We start from the raw sequence: 23,753 nt of genomic DNA on the forward strand, positions 1-23,753 counted from the left end.
GCCTTACCAGCGATGCCCATGTCCCAAAGTATCCATTTTTTTAGCTGTCTGGAGAGCTCTGCACACATGCACTAACAAAGGTGATCCCCAAAGTCGTGACATTTATTTATGGTCAGTGTAAATATGAGCATGAAAACAACAGAATTGTGTAAATGTGAGTGTGTGCGCGCAAGGCAGTATTAGCTTTTCCATTGAATGGATCCTGAACCGTTCTTTAGAGCAACTACAATTCCTTCCAAATGAAGTCTATAAATATTAAAGTGAAAACAGAATGGGAAAATTACACTGTATCAGAATCATTGAATCCCTACAGTGCAGAAAGAGGCCATTCGGCCCATCGAGTCTGCATCGATCACAATCCCACCCAGGTCCTATCTCCATAACCCCACTTATTTACCCTGCTAACCCCCAACACTCCTTAGCAACTTAGCATGGCCAATCCACCTAACCCGCACATCTGAGGTCGCCTGTCATTTTGTGTCAGCAATAGAAAAGGAGACTGACAACTTTTGACATAAATCAAGCAAAATTTCAAAGTAGAAATAGTAGCAGAGTATTTTGTTCCATTATAAACAAAATTCAATGGGCATAACTTTATTTTATTTAAGTGCAAAATCAATGATAATTAGTTAATGGCCTGCTTTGCATCGCTTGATTTTTATGTCCATTGGCTTTCATTAGTCAAAGTTCAAGGATTATCATATCCAACAGTAACAAATCAGTTGCAATTCTCTTGAATCAATTTAAGAGATCTGGGCTGGTGGTGGTGAGCTGCCGTCTTGAACCGCTGCAGTCCATGTGATGTAGGTACACTCACAGTGCTGGTCGGGAGGGATGATGTGAAGATACTGGTGTAGGACTGGGGTTAAAGTCCAACAGGTTTATTTGGTAGCAAAAGCTTTTGGAGCGCTGCTCCTTCATCAGGTGAGTTCTGAAAGCTTATGATTCCAAGAATTATAGTTGCTCTAATGAACAGTTCAGGACCCACTCAATTGAAAAAAAGAGCAACACAACCAAACTGCTGGATGTCTGTTTGCACACCATCTTAAATTGTCTAGTAGCTTTTAATCGATTTACAACGTGACACACAAAACGTGCAAGATTTTAAAAGGAAATTAATTTGCAGCATAGAATGCTGTGTTGAAAATACTCAGTAAGAAGTCTCACAACACCAGGTTAAAGTCCAACAGGTTTATTGGGAATCACGAGTTTTCGGAGCGCTGCTCCTTCATCAGGTGAGTCGGAGCAGTGCTCCGAAAGCTCGTGATTCCAAATAAACCTGTTGGACTTTAATCTGGTGTTGTGAGACTTCTAACTGTGCCCACCCCAGTCCAACGCCGGCATCTCCACATCTTGAAAATGTCCTTTCACTATCTACTTCACTGAAAGTCTGTGTGAAAAGCAGAAGCTTAAGTTCATTCAGTTCCCCTGATGAATTGGCCAGTGGGAAAGGTCAGCCACACTGACCTATAACTCGGAGAAATGTTGATTAAGGTTGCCCTTTCGCGGGATACACTAGAAATTTATCTTTCCAGGTCCGACAGCACCCCACGTATGTATCAATGTAAAGTTACAGCAGACCTCCCCTCCCTCAGAAGAGTCATTACTCAAAGCAGTTAATGATGTGTAAAAAACAAAAATTAAGGTGTCCTTAAAAGCAAAAATTGTTCACCATGTAATATTCACCCTTCTGCAAACGCAATTGGCCAGAGCAACAGAAAAAAAAGTGACTCGTGGAGACTCTGTGATATATATTGAAATATATTCTGATTTGTTTCAGCAACTGCCTCATTTCTTTAGAGCTCTCCGAAGCAATTAGTTGACTTATTACTGTCACAAGTAGGCTTACATTAACACTGCAATGAAGTTACTGTGAAAATCCTCTAATCGCCACACTCCGGCGCCTGTTCGGGTACACTGAGGGAGAATGTAGCATGGCCAATGCACCTAACCAGCACCTAACCAATTTGTCACATGAGGAGCGGTGGAGGAGTCTGGGTCTATACTCGATGGAGTTTAGAAGGATGAGGGGGGATCTAATTGAAACTTACAGAATACTGAGGCCTCAATAGAGTGGATATGGAGAGGTTTCCACCAGTGGGAGGGACTGGAACTCGAGGGCACAACCTCAGAGTGAAGGGACGCTCCTTTCAAACTGAGAGGAGGAATTTCTTCAGCCAGAGAGTGATGGATCCGAGGAATTCATTGCCACAGAGGGCTGTGAAGGCCAGGTCATTGAGTGTCTTTAAGACAGAAATAGATAGATTCATGATTAATAAGGGGATCAAGGCTTACGGGGAGAAGGCAGGAGAATGGGGATGAGAATCTTATCAGCCATGTTTGAATGGCGGAGCAGACTCGATGGGCCGAATGGTCTAACTCTACTCCAATATCTTATGGTCTTTCAGGCTGTGGGAGGAAACCAGAGCACGGATGAAATCCACACAGACCCGGGGAGAATGTGCAGACTCCACACAGACAGTGACCCAAGCTGGAATCGAACCCGGGTCCCTGGCGCTGAGAGGCAGCAGTGCTAACTACTGTGCCACTTTCATACACATACATTTGCAGGTCCTGCAAAGATTTACCGTGAGCTAAATTTGGAGAGGATCTGAAATAATGTCTGGCATTAATTCTGTTTCTGCTAGAGATTTTGGCAGCATAAAGTATTCTTGCAGAGAAACCTTGCAAGAGTTTCAGTCTTGTTTGTTGGCATTAACTATAAACCTCAAACCTCAGCAGATGATCTATAAATGTAAATCACTTGCCCACATTAGAGATTTACATCTTGTGCTGTAACAGGTAAGGAAATTATCAGGAAGGGTTAAAAAGATTTGGAAAACAAAGACCGTACACGGCTGTAACAAAATACTGTCTAGAGTAGACAAAAAATAAAGCCAAAGCTTTGTTACGACATAATCCAAAATGTCAGGACAAGTGGAATTGGTGTAAACCAAAAGAAAGTTCAGCACCATCACTATAGAATTCCTACAGTGCAGAAGAGGCCATTCGGCCCATCAAGTCATCACCGAATCTCTGACAGAGCATCTTACCCAGGCCCTCTTCCCTGTAACCCCACACATTTCCCAAGATAATCCATCTAACCTACACATCTTTGGACGGACTTTAAGGGGCAATTTCGCACGGCCAGCCACCTAACCCGCACATCTTTGGACTGTGGGAGGAAACCGGAGCACCCGGAGGAAACCCATGCGGACACAGGGAGAATGTGCAAACTCCACAGTCACCCAAGGCTGGAATCAAGCCTGGGTCCCTGGAGCCGAGAGACAGCAGTGCTAACCACTGTGCCACCGTGCCATCCCAAAATATCATTTTTTTTTGTTCTATGATGACTAATTAATAACTGCAATGGTCATCAACTAAGAGGCAAGAACAAAAATTTGTTCAGAAGGTTATAAAAAGTGCTCTGATAGGAAACTGTAAGTTTTGATGGAAAGGTAACCTCAGCAGACTTGAACTCCTTGGGGTGGCACAGTGGTTAGCACTGCCGCCTCACAGCGCCAGGGACCCGGGTTCGATTCCCGGTTTGGGTCACTGTCTATGCAGAGTTTGCACGTTCTCCCCATGTCTGCATGGGTTTCCTCCGGGTGCTCCGGTTTCCTCCTACACTCCAAAGATGTGCAGGTTAGGTTGATTGGCCCCTTAGTGTCCTGGGATGCGTTGGTTAGAGGGATTAGCAGGGTAAATATGTGGGATGATGCGGATAGGGCCTGGGTGGGGTTGTTGTCGGTGCAGACTCTATGGGCCGAATGGCCTCCTTCTGCACTGTCGGGTTTCTATGAACTGTAATTCCCTTTACACTTTTAGTGAGCTAGTGACCTTAGGATCAGGAGGACAAACGTCCAAATATTAATCACAAAGTTTATGCCAACACTGATTCTTTGATTGGATGAAAAGCCACCGAGACACGGCTTTTCTTGTGTTAGGTTTATTTTATGCATTCAAAATGTACATCTCCCAGAAACAAAAGTTACCTCGAATACACTTTCATGAATTTGAGGCATGTCACGGCTTTGTACCTCAAACTGAACAGGGATTCAAAACATTTCACTTTCTCTCGAGCAAACTTCTAACGAACTAAAAACTTACCAAAGCTGGCAGTAAATAAACTGGGCTATTGTTCCGAGTTGCACCTTAACTAAATTATAAGTGCTTCAGAACATACTGGTCACTGCACACACACAGAGTTTTTGATGTTTCCATATATACATAAATACCAAGCACTTTGTCTTCAAGAAGTCAAATATTTTTTTTTCCCCCATTTTATTTTCCTTTGCAAAGACGCTTTCAGTATTTATTTTACTGGCGATTTTATTTTTCTGGAGCATGGACAGGCGTTGTGTGTATATTAACCTCTAACGACACACTGCCGGAAGGACTACCTCCTCTTCAGGGCGCCACTCTTGCCGGCCTTGCTACCGCTTCCAGATTTCGATGACTTGGAAGAGAAAAGGCGGGTCATGAACTCCGAAACATCCGGCAACTCGTGGTTCGGGTTTAACATGTTCATGGATTGCTCCATCTCCTAAAATGGAAAGCAGACATATGCTGTGATGATGCTGTAGAACGTGCCTCATCCCTACAACTACACATAATCAGTAAGTGGGATTTTTAAGAACACCAGAACCCAGTTCGGTCTCGCACGCGAGTTACGTTCAGGACAATCAGATAATCTATATTTAAAGGGAGGCAGTGGCATATTGGTAAGTATAGAATCCCTACAGTACAGAAAGAGGCCATTCGGCCCATCAATTCTGTACCGACTACAATCGCATCCAGGCCCAATTCCCGTAACCCCACACATTTACCCTGCTGATCCCCCTGACACTAGGGTCAATTTGGCATGGCCAATCAACCTAACCCGCACATTTTTGGAGTGTGGGAGGAAACTGGAGCACCCAGAGGAAACCCACGCAGACATGGGGAGAATGTACAAATTCCACACAGGTAGGGACTCGAGGCCGGGATTGAACCCAGGTCCCTGGCGCTGTGAGGTAGCAGTGCTGGGCTTGTGATCCAGAGAGCCAGGATAATGCTCTGGGGTCCCGGGTTCGCATCCCACCACGGCAGATGGTAAAATTTGAATTCAATAACAATCTGGAATTAAGAATCTACTGATGACCATGAAACCATTGTCGATTGTCGGAAAAATCCATCTGGTTCTCTAATGTCCTTTAGCGAAGGAAATCTGCCATCCTTACCCGGTCTGGCCTACATGTGACTACAGACCCACAGCAAAGGAAAGGGCCTGGGTAAAATACTCTGTCAAAGAGATGGTGCAGAGTTAAGGGGCCAAATGGTCTCCTTCTGCACTGTAGGGATTCTATAAAAAATCAGTTTTTCTAGTTTTGAAAGCTCAAACTTGCGGAATCACATGGCCAAGTTCTTGGAGTATTATCTTATCACTAAACCTTTGATAAAGCACATCTTAGAATAAACACATTAGAAAGAACTTTCTAGAATAGATTCGGCTCTTCTTAGCCAAGGGACTCCTTTCAAGCTAACCCTTATGTCATACAACACAAATGATTACACTGCCCCATCATAGAATCACAAAGAACGATTCACAAAATAGTTCTTAGGGCCCATGGAAAATGGAGTTACTTTTCAAATTAGGTGAGGTTTTCTGGTGATAATTGTTTCATGTCCAATAATTCAAACATACTCCAAATTGTCACTCACGGTGACTCATGGCATGGTGGCACAGTGGTTAGCACTGCTGTCTCACAGCTCCAGGAACCCGGGTTCAATTCCCGGCTTGGGTCACTGTCTGTGTGGATTTTGCACGTTCTCCCCGTGTCTGCGTGGGTTTCCTCCGGGTGCTCTGGTTTCCTCCCACACTCCAAAGATGTGCGGGTTACGTTGATTGGCCATGATGAAGTGCCCCTTAGTGTCAGGGGGACTAGCTAGGGTAAATGCATGGGGATAGTGCCTGGGTGGGGTTAAGGGCGGTGCAGGCTCGATGGGCCAAACGGCCTCCTTCTGCACTGTAGGGATTCTATGACAAGTTATTTAAAATTATGTGGAACACAGATATACGGTTTGAGATTGAGCACCATCTAGGTGACATGGCTCTCCACCAATTTTAAATAGAAAAGTAGTGGATACTTTTTTCTACTAAAATCAAACAATCGCAGGATATTGTCCTAGCGTAAAAGCAAATTACTGCAGATGCTGGAATCTGAAACCAAAGGAGAAATTGCTGGAAAACCTCAGCAGGTCTGGCAGCATCTGTAAGGAGAGAAAAGAGTCGACGTTTCAAGTCCAGATGACCTTTTGTCAAAGCTAAAAGGTTTTGTGCTGGCGTGCTTTTTAAATAAAAGTTTTAACTGGGCGTACTCACCCGCCTCATCTCGGGATCGTTGGTGTTGACCACTTTAGGCAGTAGGAGGATGATCAGCAAGGGAAGAACCATCATCATGACCTGTGTAAACACAACAGTCAATCTTAAAATCCAACGCAAAGTCGGCCGCAAGCGAGAACTCGGCACAGCTTGAAGGAAACACTATCCAGTCAGCTTATTGTACAAGATCAGGGCTCACATGGTTCGCTCTAATAGATGGATGAAAGGAGAGAAAGAATAGGAACAACTCAGGTAATTTTCAGGTTGCCATCACTGATTTGCCACAAGGATCAGTGCTGGGGCCTCAGCTATTTGCCATTTGGAATTTAACTCTGAAAAGTGAGAGCTGATACACTTTGGAACGGGTAATTTGACAAGGAAGCATTCAATGAATGGCACAACACTGGAAAGTTCTGAGGAACCTTGGCGTGTTTGTCCACAAATCTCTGAAAGCGGAAGGGCATGTTAATAGGGTGGTGAAAAAAGCATATCAATCGAGGCCTTTATCAATTGAGGCATAGATTACAATGTTGGAGTTATATAGAACTTTGGTGAGGCCACAGCTGGAGCACTGTGTGCAGCTCTGGTCGCCACATTATAGGAAGGATGTGATTACATTGGAAGGGGTGCGGAGGAGATTCACCAGGATGCTGCCTGGGATGGAACATTGAAGTTATGAAGAGAGGTTGGATAGGCTTGGGTTGTTTTCGTTGGAGCAGAGAAGACTGAGGGGCGACCCGATTGAGGTGTACAAGATTATGAGAGACATGGACAGGGTGGATAAGGAGCAGCTGTTCCCCTTAGTTGAAGGGTCAGTCATGAGGGGACTTGGGTTCAAGGTGAGGGGCAGGAGGTTTAGGGGAGATGTGAGGATAAACCTTTTTACCCAGAGGGTGGTGGCTGTCTGGAATGCGCTACCTGGGAGGGTGGTAGAGACGGGTTGCCTCACATCCTTTAAAAAGTATCTGAATGAGCACTTGACACATCATAACATTCAGGGCAATGGGTTGTCTGCTGCTAAGTGGGATTAGATAGGTGGGTCCGGTGTTTCTCATGTGTCAGTGCAAATTCATTGGGACGAAGGGCCTCTTCTGCACTGAGCGATTCTGTGGTTTGTATTACTGAGTTAGATTAAGGGACTGAGTGGACTGTACCTCCAGGTTTGCTGAGGATTCAAAGCTGGGTGGGAAAGTATAATGGTGAGAACACAAAGGGTTTGGAGGAGGGGGGGGGGCGCTGAGAGGGAGGTACGTATGTGTCTCTCTCTCGGTCTCACAGTGGCTCCAAGATGCACTCCCGCCATCAGTGAAGTTTCCAAAGGGAAGGTGGGGAAGTGGATCTACTGCCTGCACCATGGAAATGGGCAGCCAATTGGAATGATTAAATCCTAATTGGGGCTGTCTTTAGCAACCTTACTGGCATTCTGCCACCAATGGAACAGCTCCTCACCAGATGCAGAAGCAGCCAGCTCCGTGGAGGTAGCCTCTCCATGACAGGACGGGTGGGAGGGAATCGGAATTGGAATCTCCATGCCCCATGAGGAGGCTGCTGGCAGGAAAGCTGGATTCATTTCCTGAAGACACAAAAAAAGCTAAGGATATTGGGACTGGCAGTTTGGGCTTGGGAGGAACCACAAGGCCTTATCCAGCTCCTATTTCTTCCATTCTCAGCAATCACAACAGAAGTTGTAGGGCAGCAGGATAGCACAGTGGGTTAGCACTGCTGCCTCACAGCGCCAGGGAGCCAGGTTCAATTCCAGCCTCCAGTCACTGTCTGTGTGGAGTTTGCACATTCTCCCCATGTTCACATGGGTTTCCTCCGGGTACTCCGGTTTCCTCCCACACTCTAAAGATGTAGGGGTCAGGTTGATTGGCCATGTAAAAATTGCCCCTTAGTATCAGGAGGACCAGCCGGATAAATATATGGTGTTACAGGGATAGGGCCTGGGTCGGATTGTTGTCGGTACAAGCTCGGTAGCCGAGTGGCCTCCTTCTGCACTGTAGGGATTCTATGAATAAGTTAATTTACAATTTAAACACATGCAACAATTATTCTTTCGGATTTCCCTTCCAATCCTCCAATAACAAAGAACAAAGAGAAGTAGAGCGCAGGAACAGGTCCTTTAGCACCCTCCCCACCCCCCAAGCCTGTGCCAATCATGATGATGTGGAGATGCTGGCGTTGGACTGGGGTAAACACAGTAAGGAGTCTAACAACACCAGGTTAAAGTCCAACAGATTTATTTGGTAGCAAACGCCACTAGCTTTCGGAGCGCTGCTCCTTCGTCACTCACCTGACGAAGGAGCAGCGTTCCGAAAGCTAGTGGCGTTTGCTACCAAATAAACCTGTTGGACTTTAACCTGGTGTTGTTAAACTCCTTACTCCAATCATGATGCCCTAACTAAACTAAAGAAAAACCCTTCTGCTCTTACTCGGTCCGTATCCCTCTTTTCCCTCCCTATTCATGCACCCATCCAGATGCCTCTTAAATGTTTCTAATGTGCCTGCTTCCGCCACCTCCTCTGGGAGCGCGTTCCAGACACCCACCACTCTCTGCGCGAAAAACTTCCCCCGCACATCTCCCTTAAGCTTTCCCCCTCTCACCTTGAACCTGTGCCCCCTTGTAATTGACACTTCCACCCTGGGAAAAAGCCTCTGACTCTCCACCCTGTCTGTGCCTCTCATCATTTTGTAGACCTCTATCGGGTCTCCCTTCAGCCTCCGTCTTTCCAGTGAAAACAATCCTAGTTTATTCAACCTCTCCTCAGAGCCAACACCCTCGAGACCAAGCAACATCCTGGTGAACCTTCTTTGCACTCTCTCCAAAGCTTCCACATTCTTCTGGTAGTGTGGTGACCAGAACTGCACGCAATACTCCAAATGCAGCCTAACCAAGGTTTTCTACAGCTGCAACGTGATTTCCCAACTCCTGTACTCAATGCCCCGGCTGATGAAGGGAGCGCGCCATATGCCGTATTAATCACCTTGGCCATCTGTGTTGTCATTTTTAGGGAACTGTGGACCTGCACACCCAGATTCCTCTGTATGTTAATGTTGCTTAGGGTTCTGCCATTTACAGTATAATTCACACCTAAATTTGGAGTATTAATAACATTTAATAACTCCAATAACATTGGTGTATTCACAGAATCCCTACAGTGCAGAAGGAGGCCATTCGGCCCCTCAGGTCTGCACCAACAATAATTCATCCAGGCCCCATAATCCCATGCATTTACCCTGCTAGTCATCCTAACATTAAAGAACAATTTAGCATGCCCAATCCACCTAACCTCCACATCTTTGGACTATGGGGGGAAACCGGAGCACCCGGAGGAAACCCACGCAGAAACAGGGAGAATGTGCAGACTCCGCACAGACTGTGACCTGGGAATCAAACTCAGGTCTCTGGCACTGAGAGGCAGCAGTGCTAACCACTGTGCCGTCCATTGTAAATCTTCATTCCCTGACTGGGAATCGAATCTGGGCCGCGGTGGTGAGAGTGCAGAATCGTAACCACCAGGGAAGATATTGAAAGGGAAATGTGCAAGAATAATGGTTAGAGGGGGAAACAGTGGCATCAGTGTAAACTCCCACAACACTATTCAACATGCTTCCTTCAAGTTGGAAATTCAGCAAAGGTGAGCATTGACTGAACTATCCCAATGAGAGCAGCCTGAGTTAGATATATTCCATCATCTCCAAAGGAGAACAAAATATTTTCTACATCCAAACTGAAATAAGGAATCTGGAAAATAATCCTCCATTCTCAATGAGAATGACACAAGTCTATCTTAAAAAAATAGATTTTTTGCATGTAGTTCAGTTTTAAAAACTTAATTACTATCTGCCTGAACTAAGTCAGCTACTAGATTTTGACTTAAGTTAACTTATGCTGCTGATCCTTGCTCTAAATATTTATATTTAGAGAAAACTGCTTGGTAAATTGTCCCAATTGTTAGAATGTAGCCGGTGACACCTTGTATTGGATGTAATGTGGCCAATGGTAACAATCTGTAAGAGTCAGCTGACCCAGTAAACCATGGAACCAATTACAGAATGATGTAATGGTCAGCTGACTCAGTATAAATAAGAACCTGTTGGGAATTGTGGGGAGCTTGGAGTGGCCCAGGGTGAGGCCCCAAGTTTGGAGTAATGAAGTTTCTTTATTAAACCCTTTCTTTCATTTATAAGTTGGAGTAAGTTTTGTTATATTCTTATTGGCTACGTTGAAGCATCAGTTTGTACAAACCTTCCTCAGAAGATATCTTAATTGTAAAGTTGTTGTTGGATAGGGAAGGCTCAGAGAGATATGGGCCGAACGCAGGCAAATGGGACTAGTTCAGTTCAGGAAACCTGGTCGGCATGGACGAGTTAGGCCAAAGGGCCTGTTTCCGTGCCGTATATCTGGAATCAAGAATCTATTGATGACCACGAAACCATTGTCAATTGTCGGAAAAATCCATCTGGTTCACTAATGTCCTTTAGGGAAGGAAATCTACCGTCCTTACTTGGTCTGGCCTACATGTGACTCCAGAGCCACAACAATGTGGTTGACTCTCAACTGCCCTCTGAAGTGGCCGAGCAAGTTATTTTAATGGCCCACTCATTTATAACAGCGGTTCAAGAAGGCAGCTCACCACCATCTTCTCAAGGGCAACTAGAGATGGGCAATAAATGCTGGCAAGCCAGCGACGCCCATGCCTCATGAATAAATAAACAAAAAATCTCTGATTCTGTAACTGGCCGCCTCAGCATTGCTGCAATCTTTGAACCTGGTTTGCAACATTTCTGGGAGGGAATATATGGGGCAAAAAAAAGAAAGTGCTTTGCGCTTTCATTGAAGAAGTTCTGCAGTATAACCGAGGTGTTAAACTAGCATTGCTGCGCACAGGTTCTTCCAAAGCCCCATTGACGCAAATTTTGTTTTTATTCTTTCATGGGTCATGGGCGTCGCTGGCTGGTCAGCATTTATTGCCCATCCCTAGTTCCCCTTGGAGGGCAGTTGAGAGTCAACCACATTGCTGTGGCTCTGGAGTCACATATAGGCCAGACCAGGTAAGGATGGCAGATTTCCTTCCCTAAAGGACATCAGTGAACCAGATGGGTTTTTGCAACAATCGACAATGGTTTCATGGTCATCAGTAGATTCTTAATTACAGGTATTTTTTACTGAATTCAAATTCCATCTGCTGTGGTGGGATTCGAACCCAGGTCCCCAGAACGTTAGTTGAGTTTCTGGATTAATAGTCTGATGATAATACCACTCGGCCATTGTCTCCCCTAATGAAAATGAGCCCTGTGAACTGGGCTTCCTGGGCACTCAACTTTAACAGTCCAAGAATGAAAAAGTCTCGAGTTTGTATAACACAATACCATGCTTGGTAATCATCTTGACATAAATTACTTCTAAAACTGCAATATTGCAGGAAAATTCAGCAAGTTAATGTGTAAAGCACCAAGCTTTCGACGTGTCACAATGAAATGAATGACTAGTTAATCTGTCCTGACAGTGCTGGTTGATGGGCGGTTATTGGTCCAGACATGAAGAGAAATTGCCCATTATCCCTTGAGAAGCATCGCAGAATTTCAGGGAAGTTCACAAGAGCCTGTACATGACCTATTCTCATCCTAATGGCGCTATAGATTATGTAAAACTATATATTCCACCTAACGCAGTCATTTTTTCCTCCCAGTTTACAATAAACACACTGTCGGAAAAAATGCAATGTTTGAGCCTTCTCGATTGTAGTTCAGTAGACACGAGTTCTGCTTCTTCATAAACTACCTTTATTTCATTGATCCAACTCCACATACAATTCTCCACCAACACCCAGTGCCACCTGTAGCCCCTTTATATATCAGTGACTTTATATACTGAATAATTGACATCAAATTAAGACTTAAAATTGGAAAGTCTGTTAACCAATTCCTAACATGCTACAATCGTAGTTCATAAACACTTACCATGGGGTTCATGAGGAAGTCTGTCCAACCCCATGTTTCTCTCTTCAGGAAGTATGGAGGAGGACCAGATGATTTGATTTGTATGGGATATGGCAACCTAATCACTTCAGATGCCTTTAAGTAGTTCACGTGCCTTGCTCTTGTAAGAAAACAAATTTGAAAAATTATAAAAATGAGTAGAACAACTTGATTGCCAAAAATTACTTGCACGGCCTCCCATTTGGTACAAAATGTCCAAGTATCAAGACTTTTGAAATGTTTAATGGTTGGTTTATTCAAACAGGATGGTGGCACAGTGGTTAGCACTGCTGCCTCACAGCGCCAGGGACCCGGGTTCAATTCCGGCTTTGGGTCACTGAGTTTGAGACATTCTCCTCGTGTCTGCGTGGGTTTCCTCCGGTTTCCTCCCACAGTCCAAAGATGTGCAGGCTGGATGGGTGGCCGTGCTAAATTGACCCTTAGTGTCCAAGGATGTGTGGGATGTAGGCCTGGGTAATATACTCCGTCAGAAGCAGTGCAGACTCGATGGACCGAATGGCCTCCTTCTGCACTGATTTTATAACAGCAACAACAACTTCAATTTATATGACGCCTATAATGTAGTGAAACATCTCAAGACACTTCAAAGGAACAACACAAGACAAAATACTGATTCAACACCTCGAATCCAGCTTTCTGAAAACCAGAAGTGTCCAGAAACAGGACATTTTTTTTTAAATCAATGGGCCAGACAAGAGTTATAGATGTTATTTAATGAGTAAAAAAAACTTGCTGGTTTGTTCGGGGAGTTGTTGCATCGGTAGCACGATGGTGTGGCAAGTAGTTAACCACTTCGCCCACCCATCGTTTCCCATGCTCCAGATGGTCGGAGCAGCCCTTGACCTAGCTCGGATAAGTTTGGAAAGTTGTGCTTCTCTGCACAACTTCCATCTTGAGTCTTTCCCCAGCTGCTCCAATGTACCAAAGTGAACAGGGCTTTTTTAAGCTGTGGCCTTACTAAAGCACCATCCAGCTTCAGTGTAACTGAGCTTGGTCACTGTTGAGCTTTATGTGGTTACACAACAGCTACTGAGAAATACTTTGGGACCATTTTTTTAAAAACCTGGCAAGATCCAAAATCCGGTGCAGACTGGGTCCTGAGGTTGCCGGTTGTGAGACCAAACCACGTAAGGAGCTCGTAGGTCAAATGACTCAAAGCTTGGTCAACAAGGTTAGGTCTTATGGCAGCAGCACGGTGGTTAGCACTGCTGCCTCACAGCACCAGGGACCCGGGTTCAATTCTGGCCTTGGGTCACTGTTTGCGTGGAGTTTGCATGTTCTCCCTGTGGCTGCGTGGGTTTCCTCCGGGTACTCCAGTTTCCTTCCACAGTCCAAAGATGTGCAGGTTAGTGGATTGGCCATGCTAAATTGCCCCTTAGTGTCAGGGGGGCTAGCAAGGTAAATACATGGGGTTATGGGAATAGGACCTGGGTGGGATTCTTGTCGGTGCAAGTTTGATGGGCCGAATGGCCTCCTTCTGAACTGTAGGGATTCGATTCCATTTAAGGAACATCTTAGAGAAGGAATGTAATTTAGGGAGGCAGCGACTGCTGAACATTGAATGGAGGTACATCTGGCTTGGGGTGGGGGGAAACTGTTTAAAAGTGGCAAGACAAGGAGAATCACAGCCTTTGAGAGTCATAGAGGTTTACAGCATGGAAACAGGCCCTTCAGCCCAACTTGTCCATGCCGCCCTTTTTTTTTCAAAACCCCTAAGCTAGTCGAGCTTTGACAAAGGGTCGTCTGGACTCGAAACGTCAACTCTTTTCTCTCCTTACAGATGCTGCCAGACCTGCTGAGATTTTCCAGCGTTTTCTCTTTTGGTTTCAGATTCCAGCATCTGCAGTAATTTGCTTTTATTAAGGAGAATCACAGCCTTTATTAAAATGGCCCCAGCCTTTCCTTGGACCTTAGTGACTGACCCGCACATTTCAAAAATGTGAAACTAAATTAAGTTACTGCAACGTGACATAATACATTCGGACATCAAGAAACAGAAGCCTTGCAAGAAGAAATTTAAAATGAATTAAAAATAAAAATTGCTTCAGTGTTAATTATTTGTTCATTCTTACCTGATTTTACCCTTGGAGGTTATGTCAACTCGCACAGGTTCAAAGTGATAGGCCGCGGACACTATTTCCACCACATACGAACCAGAAGGAACATCGTTTACAGTGAAAGTTCCATCCGTCCTACAAAGTGAAAGACATCGGCTGAAACACTATAGAAACTCGGGTTTGATAAATGCCATTTTGGTGTTCGGGTAAGTAACTGCATGTCCAACCAACCACAAGATCGTGAGGGGAAGTTACAAGGTGGATGTTGAAAAGATACCAAACAGAAAATGCTGGAAAATCTCAGCAGGTCTGACAGCATCTGTAAGGAGAGAAAAGAGCTGACGTTTCGAGTCCAGATGACCCTTTGTCCTGCTGAGATTTTCCAGCATTTTCTCTTTTGGTTTCAGATTCCAGCATCCGCAGTAATTTGTTTTTATCTATTATTTTATATGGATGCTGAAAAGATGTTTCCCCTTACGGGACGGACCAGAATTGGGGGGGGGGGAGAACACAGTTTAAAAACGAAGGATCTCCCATTGAAGATGGAGAACAGAAGAAACCTTTTCTCTCAGAGGGTTGTGACTCTTTGGAATTCTCTCACCAGAAGGAGCTGGAGGGACAGTCACTAGATATGTTCTTGTTTGACAAGGGAATCCAAGGGTATAGGAGTAGCCAGAAAAGTGGAGTTAAAACCACAATCGGATCAGCCATAATCTTACTGAATGTTACAGCAGGCTCGAGGGGCCGAATGGTCTATTCCTGTTCCTAATTTGCATGTTTGCAAAGTTTGAAGAGATCATGTATATTAATTAACTTACTGCTCACCGTCCCCAAACTCTACAGAACACAAGGAAGACAATCAAGCATAATTAAGGACTCCACGCACCGCAGGCATCCTCTCTTCCACCTTCTTCCATCGGGAAAAAGATACAAAAGTCTGAGGTCACGTACCAACCAACTCAAGAACAGCTTCTTCCCTGCTGCTGTCAGACTTTTGAATGGACCTACCTTGCATAAAGTTGATCTTTCTCTACACCCGAGCTATGACCGTCACACTACATTCTGCACTCTCTCCTTTCCTTCTCTATGAACAGTATGCTCTGTATAGCGTGCAAGAAACAATACTTTTCACTGTATGTTAATACATGTGACAATAATAAATCAAATCAAAATGTTCAGAGGTGAAAGGAAGGACGAGGAGACGGATAGCAGCACTAAAAAGACTGAATTATGAGGAATTTCAGGCTTTTCAGCTTTGAACAGAGGCAACCAACACGTTAGCAACATGACAATGAATCATAGAATCCCTATAGTACAGAAGGAGGCCATTCGGCCCATCAAGGCTGCAGGCCCTTTCCCCATAACCCCACGCATTTACCCTGCTAATCCCCCTGACACGATGGGGCAATTTAGCATGGCCAATCAACCTAACCCGCACATCTTTGGACTGTGAGAGAAAACCTGAGCACCCGGAGGAAACCCATGCAGACATGGGGAGAACTTGCAGACTCCACACAGTCACTCAAGGCCAGAATTGAAACCGGGACCCTGGCGCTGTAAGGCAGCAATGCCAACCACTGCGTCACCGTGCCGCCCTGGTACATGGAAATCCAGATGATTTCTTCTAATTAAACAGTGGCAGTTGGAGGAAAAAAACCTTAGTTCAAATTGAAAGCGGCAAAATTCTTCATGCAAAGTGTGAACACATGAAATTGATCTTTGGGAAGGGTGGGGTAGGCAAAACAATCCTGGAATCAATTGAGAAACAGCTGGAACAATGATGGGGGTGTGGGGCAATAGTTGATTTTGGGTGTAATAAGAATAATCATATTCTTCCATTTCTATTCTGGAGGCTATTTGCTATTGACAACTTGGTCTTTGGAACTTCCTCAATAGTCATTTCAAGCCGCAATTTGCCAAGAATTCTTTCCGAATTAGCCCATTGCTTGTTAATACTTCAGGAATAACTCAACAGTGCAGATAAGCTTGTATATCTTCACTTTCAGATTCAACTAATCTTCCCTGCAGGTTCTCCCTGTCCAAGAATTGACCTTAAACAAAAGCCTCTCGCCACTTGAGGTAAAGTAAAAAGCTAGATCACTTAAAGAGTCACGTATGGTATTTAAAATGTGGTATAAAAGATACAACACGATTTTCAAGTTTGCTGATGACCACCGTTGTGGGTCGGATCTTAAACAATGACGAGACACAGTACAGGAAAGAGATAATGAATCTGGTGAACTGGTGCGATGACAATAATCTCTCCCTCAATGTCAACAAAACAAAGGAGATAGTCATCGACTTCAGGCAGCGTAGTGGAGGGCATGCCCCTGTCCACATCAATGGGGACGAAGTAGAAATGGTCGAGAGCTTTAGGTTTCTCGATGTCCAGATCACCAACAACCTGTCCTGGTCCCTCCATGCGGACGCTATAGTTAGGAAAGCCCACCAACGCCTCTACTTTCTCAGGAGACCAAGGAAATTTGGCATGCCCGCTACAACTCTAACCAACTTCTACAGACACACCACAGAATGCATTCTTTCTGGTTGTATCAAAGCATGGTATGGTTCCTGCTCTGTCTAAGACGGCAAGTAACTACAAAGGGTCATAAATGAAACCCAGTCCATCACTCAAACCAGCCTCCCATCCATTGACACTGTGTACACTTCCCACTGCCTCGGAAAAGCAGCCAGCATAATGAAGGATCAGGACGACATACTCTTTTCCACCTTCTTCCGTCATTAAAAAGATACAAAAGTCTGAGATCATGTACCAACCAACTCAAAAACAGCTTCTTCCCTGCTGCCATTAGATTCTTGAATGGACCTACCTTGCATTAAGCTGATCTTTCGCAACACCCTAGCTATGACTGCAACACTACATTCTGCACTCACTCCTTTCCTTCTCTATGAACGGTATGCTTTGTCTGTATAGTGCACAAGAAACAATACTTTTCACTGTATACCAACATATGTGGCAATCAATCAAATCAAACAAGAAAAGGCAAGGACAAAACATAGCTTCAGTTTAAGAGTCAACACCAACTCAAAGGGTGAAATAGCAACTTCCGTGTTACAATTCATGCATCAAAAAACACATTTGCCAATTTTAGGCTCACTGAAAATAAAACAAATCCACTGCAACCAAATTTTCAGCTCTTTCAAAATAAACTGTCCAGTTAGATGGCCCAATAAGTTCAGCAGCAGGTCTGGTGGTAAAGCGCGCAAGAGAAGAAAGGTCTCAAGTTTAATCTTTGGTCTGGGATGAGTGGTGAACTTCCAAAAGGAAGGCTATAACTGGTTTCAGTCACACAGAATTCACAGATCTCAATCCTCAGCTATCACTGCAAAGCAGATCAAGCGAGGAACAGGTACAGCTAAACACGACAAACGCACTGAACCTGCCAACGCTGGCAACCTGAGGTGGCCCCACAGCGTCAGGGGATAACATGCAGCAGGGAGGATCAACACCATCGGGAGAATAAGAGGGATTAACAGCTTCACAAGTAGCTCAACTCTATCGGATTTGAAAAGATCTGTCCTACATTCGGTGTGGTTGTCACTTGCTGCCCATTTTTTAGCAGAGAAAAAGAGGCACACATTTTGTATCGTGACCACCAGAGGTTCACAGCCAATGAAGTCGCTTTGAAATGTAGTCAACATTGGAGTGGAGGAAACAACAGCCAAGCAAGCTCCCACACACAGCATAATGGTAACAACTGGTGATATTGTGAGATAAATAATGGCCAGGACAGCAGAGGTAACTCACCCATTCTTTCCAAAGAGAACCAAAGTGGACCTCTTAAGCAAGTGTGCTACCAAGTGAACCACACATAAAAGTTCCCCTGTTGTCACAACTGGCTGTCTTAACAGCGATAGCACTTCAAAGAAAAGCATTTTAGTCAGTCAGAAGGCTGTGGGTTCACATTCCAATACAGGACCTTGAGCATGTAACCTTGGTGAACATTACAATTTAGAACGGAGGGAGGAGGTCTGTTTGAGGATGTTAAACGGAGGTCCATCTGCCCTTTCGGACGGACACACCCCACAGATCCCAGGGCCACTTTTCTAAAGTAGAATCCGTCATTGAATCCCTACAGTGCAGAAAGAGGCTATTCGGCCCGTCGAGCCAGCACTGACAACAATCCCTCCCAGGCTCCATTCCCGTAACCCCACATATTTACCCTGCTAATCCCACTGACACTAGGGTCAATTTAGCACGGCCAATCAACTGAACCTACATATCTTTGGACGGTGGGAGAAAACCAGAGCACCCGGAGGAAACCCACACAGACACAGGGAGAACATGCAGACTCCACACAGACAGTGACCCGAGGCCGGAATTGAACCCGTGTCCCTGGCGCTGTGGGCAAGCAGTGCTAACCACTGTGCTGGGTTATCCCGCGTCGCATTCTGGGACTTGAGGTGAGGATTGAGGTGGGAGAAGGGAGTGCCGCAGTGTTGGAGGTGCTGTTTTTTGCAGGAGACGCTGATTCGAGGTCCCTCTGCCTATTGGGGTGGATGTAAAAGATTCCTCGGCCGCTATCTGGGGGAGCAGGTGGGTGGGGAGGGGGGAGCGGGTGGGGGGTGAGGGGGGAGCGGGTGGGGGGTGAGGGGGGAGCGGGTGGGGGGTGAGGGGGGAGCGGGTGGGGGGTGAGGGGGGAGCGGGTGGGGGGTGAGGGGGGAGCGGGTGGGGGGTGAGGGGGGAGCGGGTGGGGGGTGAGGGGGGAGCGGGTGGGGGGTGAGGGGGGAGCGGGTGGGGGGTGAGGGGGGAGCGGGTGGGGGGTGAGGGGGGAGCGGGTGGGGGGTGAGGGGGGAGCGGGTGGGGGGTGAGGGGGGAGCGGGTGGGGGGTGAGGGGGGAGCGGGTGGGGGGTGAGGGGGGAGCGGGTGGGGGGTGAGGGGTGAGCGGGTGGGGGGTGAGGGGGGAGCGGGTGGGGGGTGAGGGGGGAGCGGGTGGGGGGTGAGGGGGGAGCGGGTGGGGGGTGAGGGGGAGCGGGTGGGGGGTGAGGGGGGAGCGGGTGGGGGGTGAGGGGGGAGCGGGTGGGGGGTGAGGGGGGAGCGGGTGGGGGGTGAGGGGGGAGCGGGTGGGGGGTGAGGGGGGAGCGGGTGGGGGGTGAGGGGGGAGCGGGTGGGGGGTGAGGGGGGAGCGGGTGGGGGGTGAGGGGGGAGCGGGTGGGGGGTGAGGGGGGAGCGGGTGGGGGGTGAGGGGGGAGCGGGTGGGGGGTGAGGGGGGAGCGGGTGGGGGGTGAGGGGGGAGCGGGTGGGGGGTGGGGGGGGAGCGGGTGGGGGGTGGGGGGGAGCGGGTGGGGGGTGGGGGGGGAGCGGGTGGGGGGTGGGGGGGGAGCGGGGTGGGGGTGGGGGGGGAGCGGGTGGGGGGTGGGGGGGGAGCGGGTGGGGGGTGGGGGGGAGCGGGTGGGGGGTGAGGGGGGACCGGGTGGGGGGTGAGGGGGGAGCGGGTGGGGGGTGAGGGGGGAGCGGGTGGGGGGTGAGGGGGGAGCGGGTGGGGGGTGAGGGGGGAGCGGGTGGGGGTGAGGGGGGAGCGGGTGGGGGGTGAGGGGGGAGCGGGTGGGGGGGTGAGGGGGGAGCGGGTGGGGGGTGAGGGGGGAGCGGGTGGGGGGTGAGGGGGGAGCGGGTGGGGGGTGAGGGGGGAGCGGGTGGGGGGTGAGGGGGGAGCGGGTGGGGGGTGAGGGGGGAGCGGGTGGGGGGTGAGGGGGGAGCGGGTGGGGGGTGAGGGGGGAGCGGGTGGGGGGTGAGGGGGGAGCGGGTGGGGGGTGAGCGGGTGGGGGGTGAGCGGGGTGGGGGTGAGGCGGGTGGGGGGTGAGGGGGGAGCGGGTGGGGGGTGAGGGGGGAGCGGGTAGGGGGTGAGGGGGGAGCGGGTGGGGGGTGAGGGGGAGCGGGTGGGGGTGTGAGGGGGGAGCGGGTGGGGGGTGAGGGGGGAGCGGGTGGGGGGTGAGGGGGGGAGCGGGTGGGGGGTGAGGGGGGAGCGGGTGGGGGGTGAGGGGGGAGCGGGTGGGGGGTGAGGGGGGAGCGGGTGGGGGGTGAGGGGGGAGCGGGTGGGGGGTGAGGGGGGAGCGGGTGGGGGGTGAGGGGGGAGCGGGTGGGGGGTGAGGGGGGAGCGGGTGGGGGGTGAGGGGGGAGCGGGGTGGGGGGTGAGGGGGGAGCGGGTGGGGGGTGAGGGGGGAGCGGGTGGGGGTGAGGGGGGAGCGGGTGCGGGGTGAGGGGGGAGCGGGTGGGGGGTGAGGGGGGAGCGGGTGGGGGTGAGGGGGGAGCGGGTGGGGGGTGAGGGGGGAGCGGGTGGGGGGTGAGGGGGGAGCGGGTGGGGGGTGAGGGGGGAGCGGGTGGGGGGTGAGGGGGGAGCGGGTGGGGGTGAGGGGGGAGCGGGTGGGGGGTGAGGGGGGAGCGGGTGGGGGTGAGGGGGGAGCGGGTGGGGGGTGAGGGGGGAGCGGGTGGGGGGTGAGGGGGGAGCGGGTGGGGGGTGAGGGGGGAGCGGGTGGGGGGTGAGGGGGGAGCGGTGGGGGGTGAGGGGGGAGCGGGTGGGGGGTGAGGGGGGAGCGGGTGGGGGGTGAGGGGGGAGCGGGTGGGGGTGAGGGGGGAGCGGGTGAGGGGGTAGCTGGGGAGCGGGTGAGGGGGGAGCCGGTGAGGGGGTGAGGGGGGAGCAGGTGGGGTGTGAGGGGGGAGCGGGTGGGGGGGGAGGGGGAGCGGGTGGGGGGGGAGGGGGGAGGGGGGAGCGGGTGGGGGGGGAGGGGGGAGCGGGTGGGGGGGGAGGGGGGAGCGGGTGGGGGGGGAGGGGGGAGCGGTGGGGGGGGAGGGGGGAGCGGGTGGGGGGGGAGGGGGGAGCGGGTGGGGGGGGAGGGGGGAGCGGGTGGGGGGGGAGGGGGGAGCGGGTGGTGAGGGGGCAGCGGGTGGTGAGGGGGGAGCGGGTGGGGGGGGAGGGGGGAGCGGGTGGGGGGGGAGGGGGGAGCGGGTGGTGAGGGGGGAGCGGGTGGTGAGGGGGGAGGGGGTGGTGAGGGGGGAGCGGGTGGGGGGTGATGGTTGGGTGGGGGTGATGGGGGGGTGAGGGTGACCGGTTATCCCCAACATCCCGGGCAATATTTATCCCTCAAATATCATCACAAAGCACGGATTAGCCGCCAGTGACCCCGTGGGGAACAGGGTCCGGCCACCGTGTCCCCCACACAGTAACAGTTACCGCACTCTCCGCCAGGGTGACCCACACTCACCCCCGGGGTGCACACTGGCTGTGAAACACTGGGGGAGGTGGTGGGCGCTACACAAATGCAGTTTCCAGTTGTTGTGCCCGATGGAGTTTCAGCAAAATCCGTCCCCGGGAGAGAGGGAGAGGCCGAGGCTGTGAGGCCCAGTCCCGGCCCGGGGCCTGAACCCAGAGTCCCGGCTCCGACAGCGGGGGCCTAGGCCCCGATCCCCGGGCTCCGACACCAGGCCTCAGTGCCGGGCCCCCCAGGCCCCGGGCTCGAGTCCCCCGCCGCCGCCGCCGCGGCCTGTCCTTACTTGAAGAAGCCGACGTGCTCCTCTCCCTCCACCAGCACCCGCGCCGTGTGGATCCAGTCCTGCGGCCGCACCCCCGGCACCACCGCCCGGCCCTCGATCCGGAACCGCTCCCCGGAGCCGCCCTCAGACTCGGAGCCGCGGGAGAGACAGAGACAGAGGGAGAGAACCGCCAACAGCAGCGGGAGCACCGCCAGCGCCATCACACTGAGGGGGAGGGAGGAGGAGATAGTGATTGAGGGAAATAGGGACGGAGGGAGAGAGATAGGGAGAGACTGAAGGGGGGAGCGAGGGAAGTGTGAGGGACACAATGAGGGGGAGATAGTGAGGAGATAGGGAGTGAGGAGAGCGGGACTGGGGCGGAAAATAGTGTGAGGGACACTGAGGGAGAGGAGATAGTGAGGGAGAGAGAGATGGGAAGGAGGGAATGAGGGACAGTGAGGGAGATAGGGAGGGACTGAGGGGGAAATGGAGTGTCAGGGACACTGAGAGAGGAGATGGTGAGGGAGGGAAGGAGATGGTGAGGGAGGGAAGGAGATGGTGAGGGAGGGAGGGAGATGGTGAGGGAGGGAGGGAGATGGTGAGGGAGGGAGGGAGATGGTGAGGGAGGGAAGGAGATGGTGAGGGAGGGAAGGAGATGGTGAGGGAGGGAGGGAGATGGTGAGGGAGGGAGATAGGGACTGAGGGAGAGAGAGGTAGGGAGTAAGGGACAGAGTGAGGGAGTTCGGGAGGGAGGGACTGAGGAAGGAGGGGGTGATAGTCAGGGAAGGAAATAGAGTGAGGGACACAGTGAGGGAGGGAAGAGTGAGTGAGGAGACGGAGTGAGGAGAGACAGAGGGAGTGAGGGATGGAGGAGATAGAGTGTGTGAGGGACACAATGAGGGAGGAGATAGTGAGGTTGAGTGTGAGGAAGGAAAGAGTGAGCGAGGAGAGAGTGAGGAGCAACAGAGAAAGTGAGGAGACAGATAGGGAGTGAGATAGGGACAGGGAATGAGGAGAGAGATAGGGAGGGAGTGAAAAAATGAGGAAGGGAAATGGGGTGTGAGGAACACAGAAGGGAGATAGTGAGTGAGAGAAATAGGGACTGAGGGAGAGAGAGATAGGGAGTGAGGAGAGAGGGAGGGAGTGAGGGGATTGGGAAAGTGAGGGAGTGAAACAGAGTGTGAGGGACACAATGAGGGAGAAGATAGTGAGGAAGGAAAGAGGGAGTGAGGAGAGACAGAGGGAGTGAGGGATGGAGGAGAGAGGGAGATAGAGAGTGAGAGAACCAGGGACAGAAATTGAGTGTGAGGGACGCAGTGAGGGAGGAGATAGTGAGGTTGAGTGTGAGAGAGAGGGTGAGGAGGGACAGAATGAGTGAAGCAGCAGAAAAAGAGATAGGGAGTGAGAGAGGAGAGTGTGAGTGAGGGAGAAAGTGTCAGGGAAATAGGGAGTATGAGGTACAGAGGGAGGAGATAGTGAGGGAGGAGGTAGTGAGTGACAGAGTGAGGAGCTCCTCTCTGTGGGTCCAGGCCCGGCCTCTCTGTGGGTCCAGGCCCGGCCTCTCTGTGGGTCCAGCAGCACCCTCTGTGACTCGGGCTAATTGCCTTCCCCAAGCTGTGCAGCCTGAGGACACACCCTCCGAGACATCCCAAATAATAAACACACCAAAACCACAGCTCCAGATACTCAAACACAAAATGCTGCAAATGCTCAGCAGCTCAGGTAGCGTCTGAGGCGAAGGGGTCGGAGCCGGAGGAGGGGGATTTTACAGTCCCACCACCGCCAGCGGGTTTGGAAGCGAGCGCTCACAGACCCACCTGCCTGCCGCCCATCTCAGATT

The 23,753-nt window shown here is 50.2% G+C and overlaps 1 protein-coding gene across 1 annotated transcript; it reads right to left on the reverse strand.

Moving 5' to 3' along the window:
• Window positions 1-3,898: 3,898 nt before the first annotated feature.
• On the reverse strand, window positions 3,899-22,628 carry emc7b (ER membrane protein complex subunit 7b). Its single transcript, XM_078233307.1, has 5 exons — window positions 21,935-22,628; window positions 14,440-14,559; window positions 12,329-12,467; window positions 6,365-6,445; window positions 3,899-4,546 (listed from the first exon to the last, which is right to left on the reverse strand). The coding sequence occupies exons 1-5, from the start codon at window positions 22,132-22,134 to the stop codon at window positions 4,400-4,402; spliced, it is 687 nt and encodes a 228-aa protein (XP_078089433.1). The 5' UTR covers window positions 22,135-22,628; the 3' UTR covers window positions 3,899-4,399.
• Between the last annotated feature and the right edge of the window lie 1,125 nt (window positions 22,629-23,753).

Source organism: Mustelus asterias, chromosome 18 (assembly GCF_964213995.1).
Source record: "Mustelus asterias chromosome 18, sMusAst1.hap1.1, whole genome shotgun sequence".
Classification (NCBI taxonomy): Eukaryota; Metazoa; Chordata; class Chondrichthyes; order Carcharhiniformes; family Triakidae; genus Mustelus; species Mustelus asterias.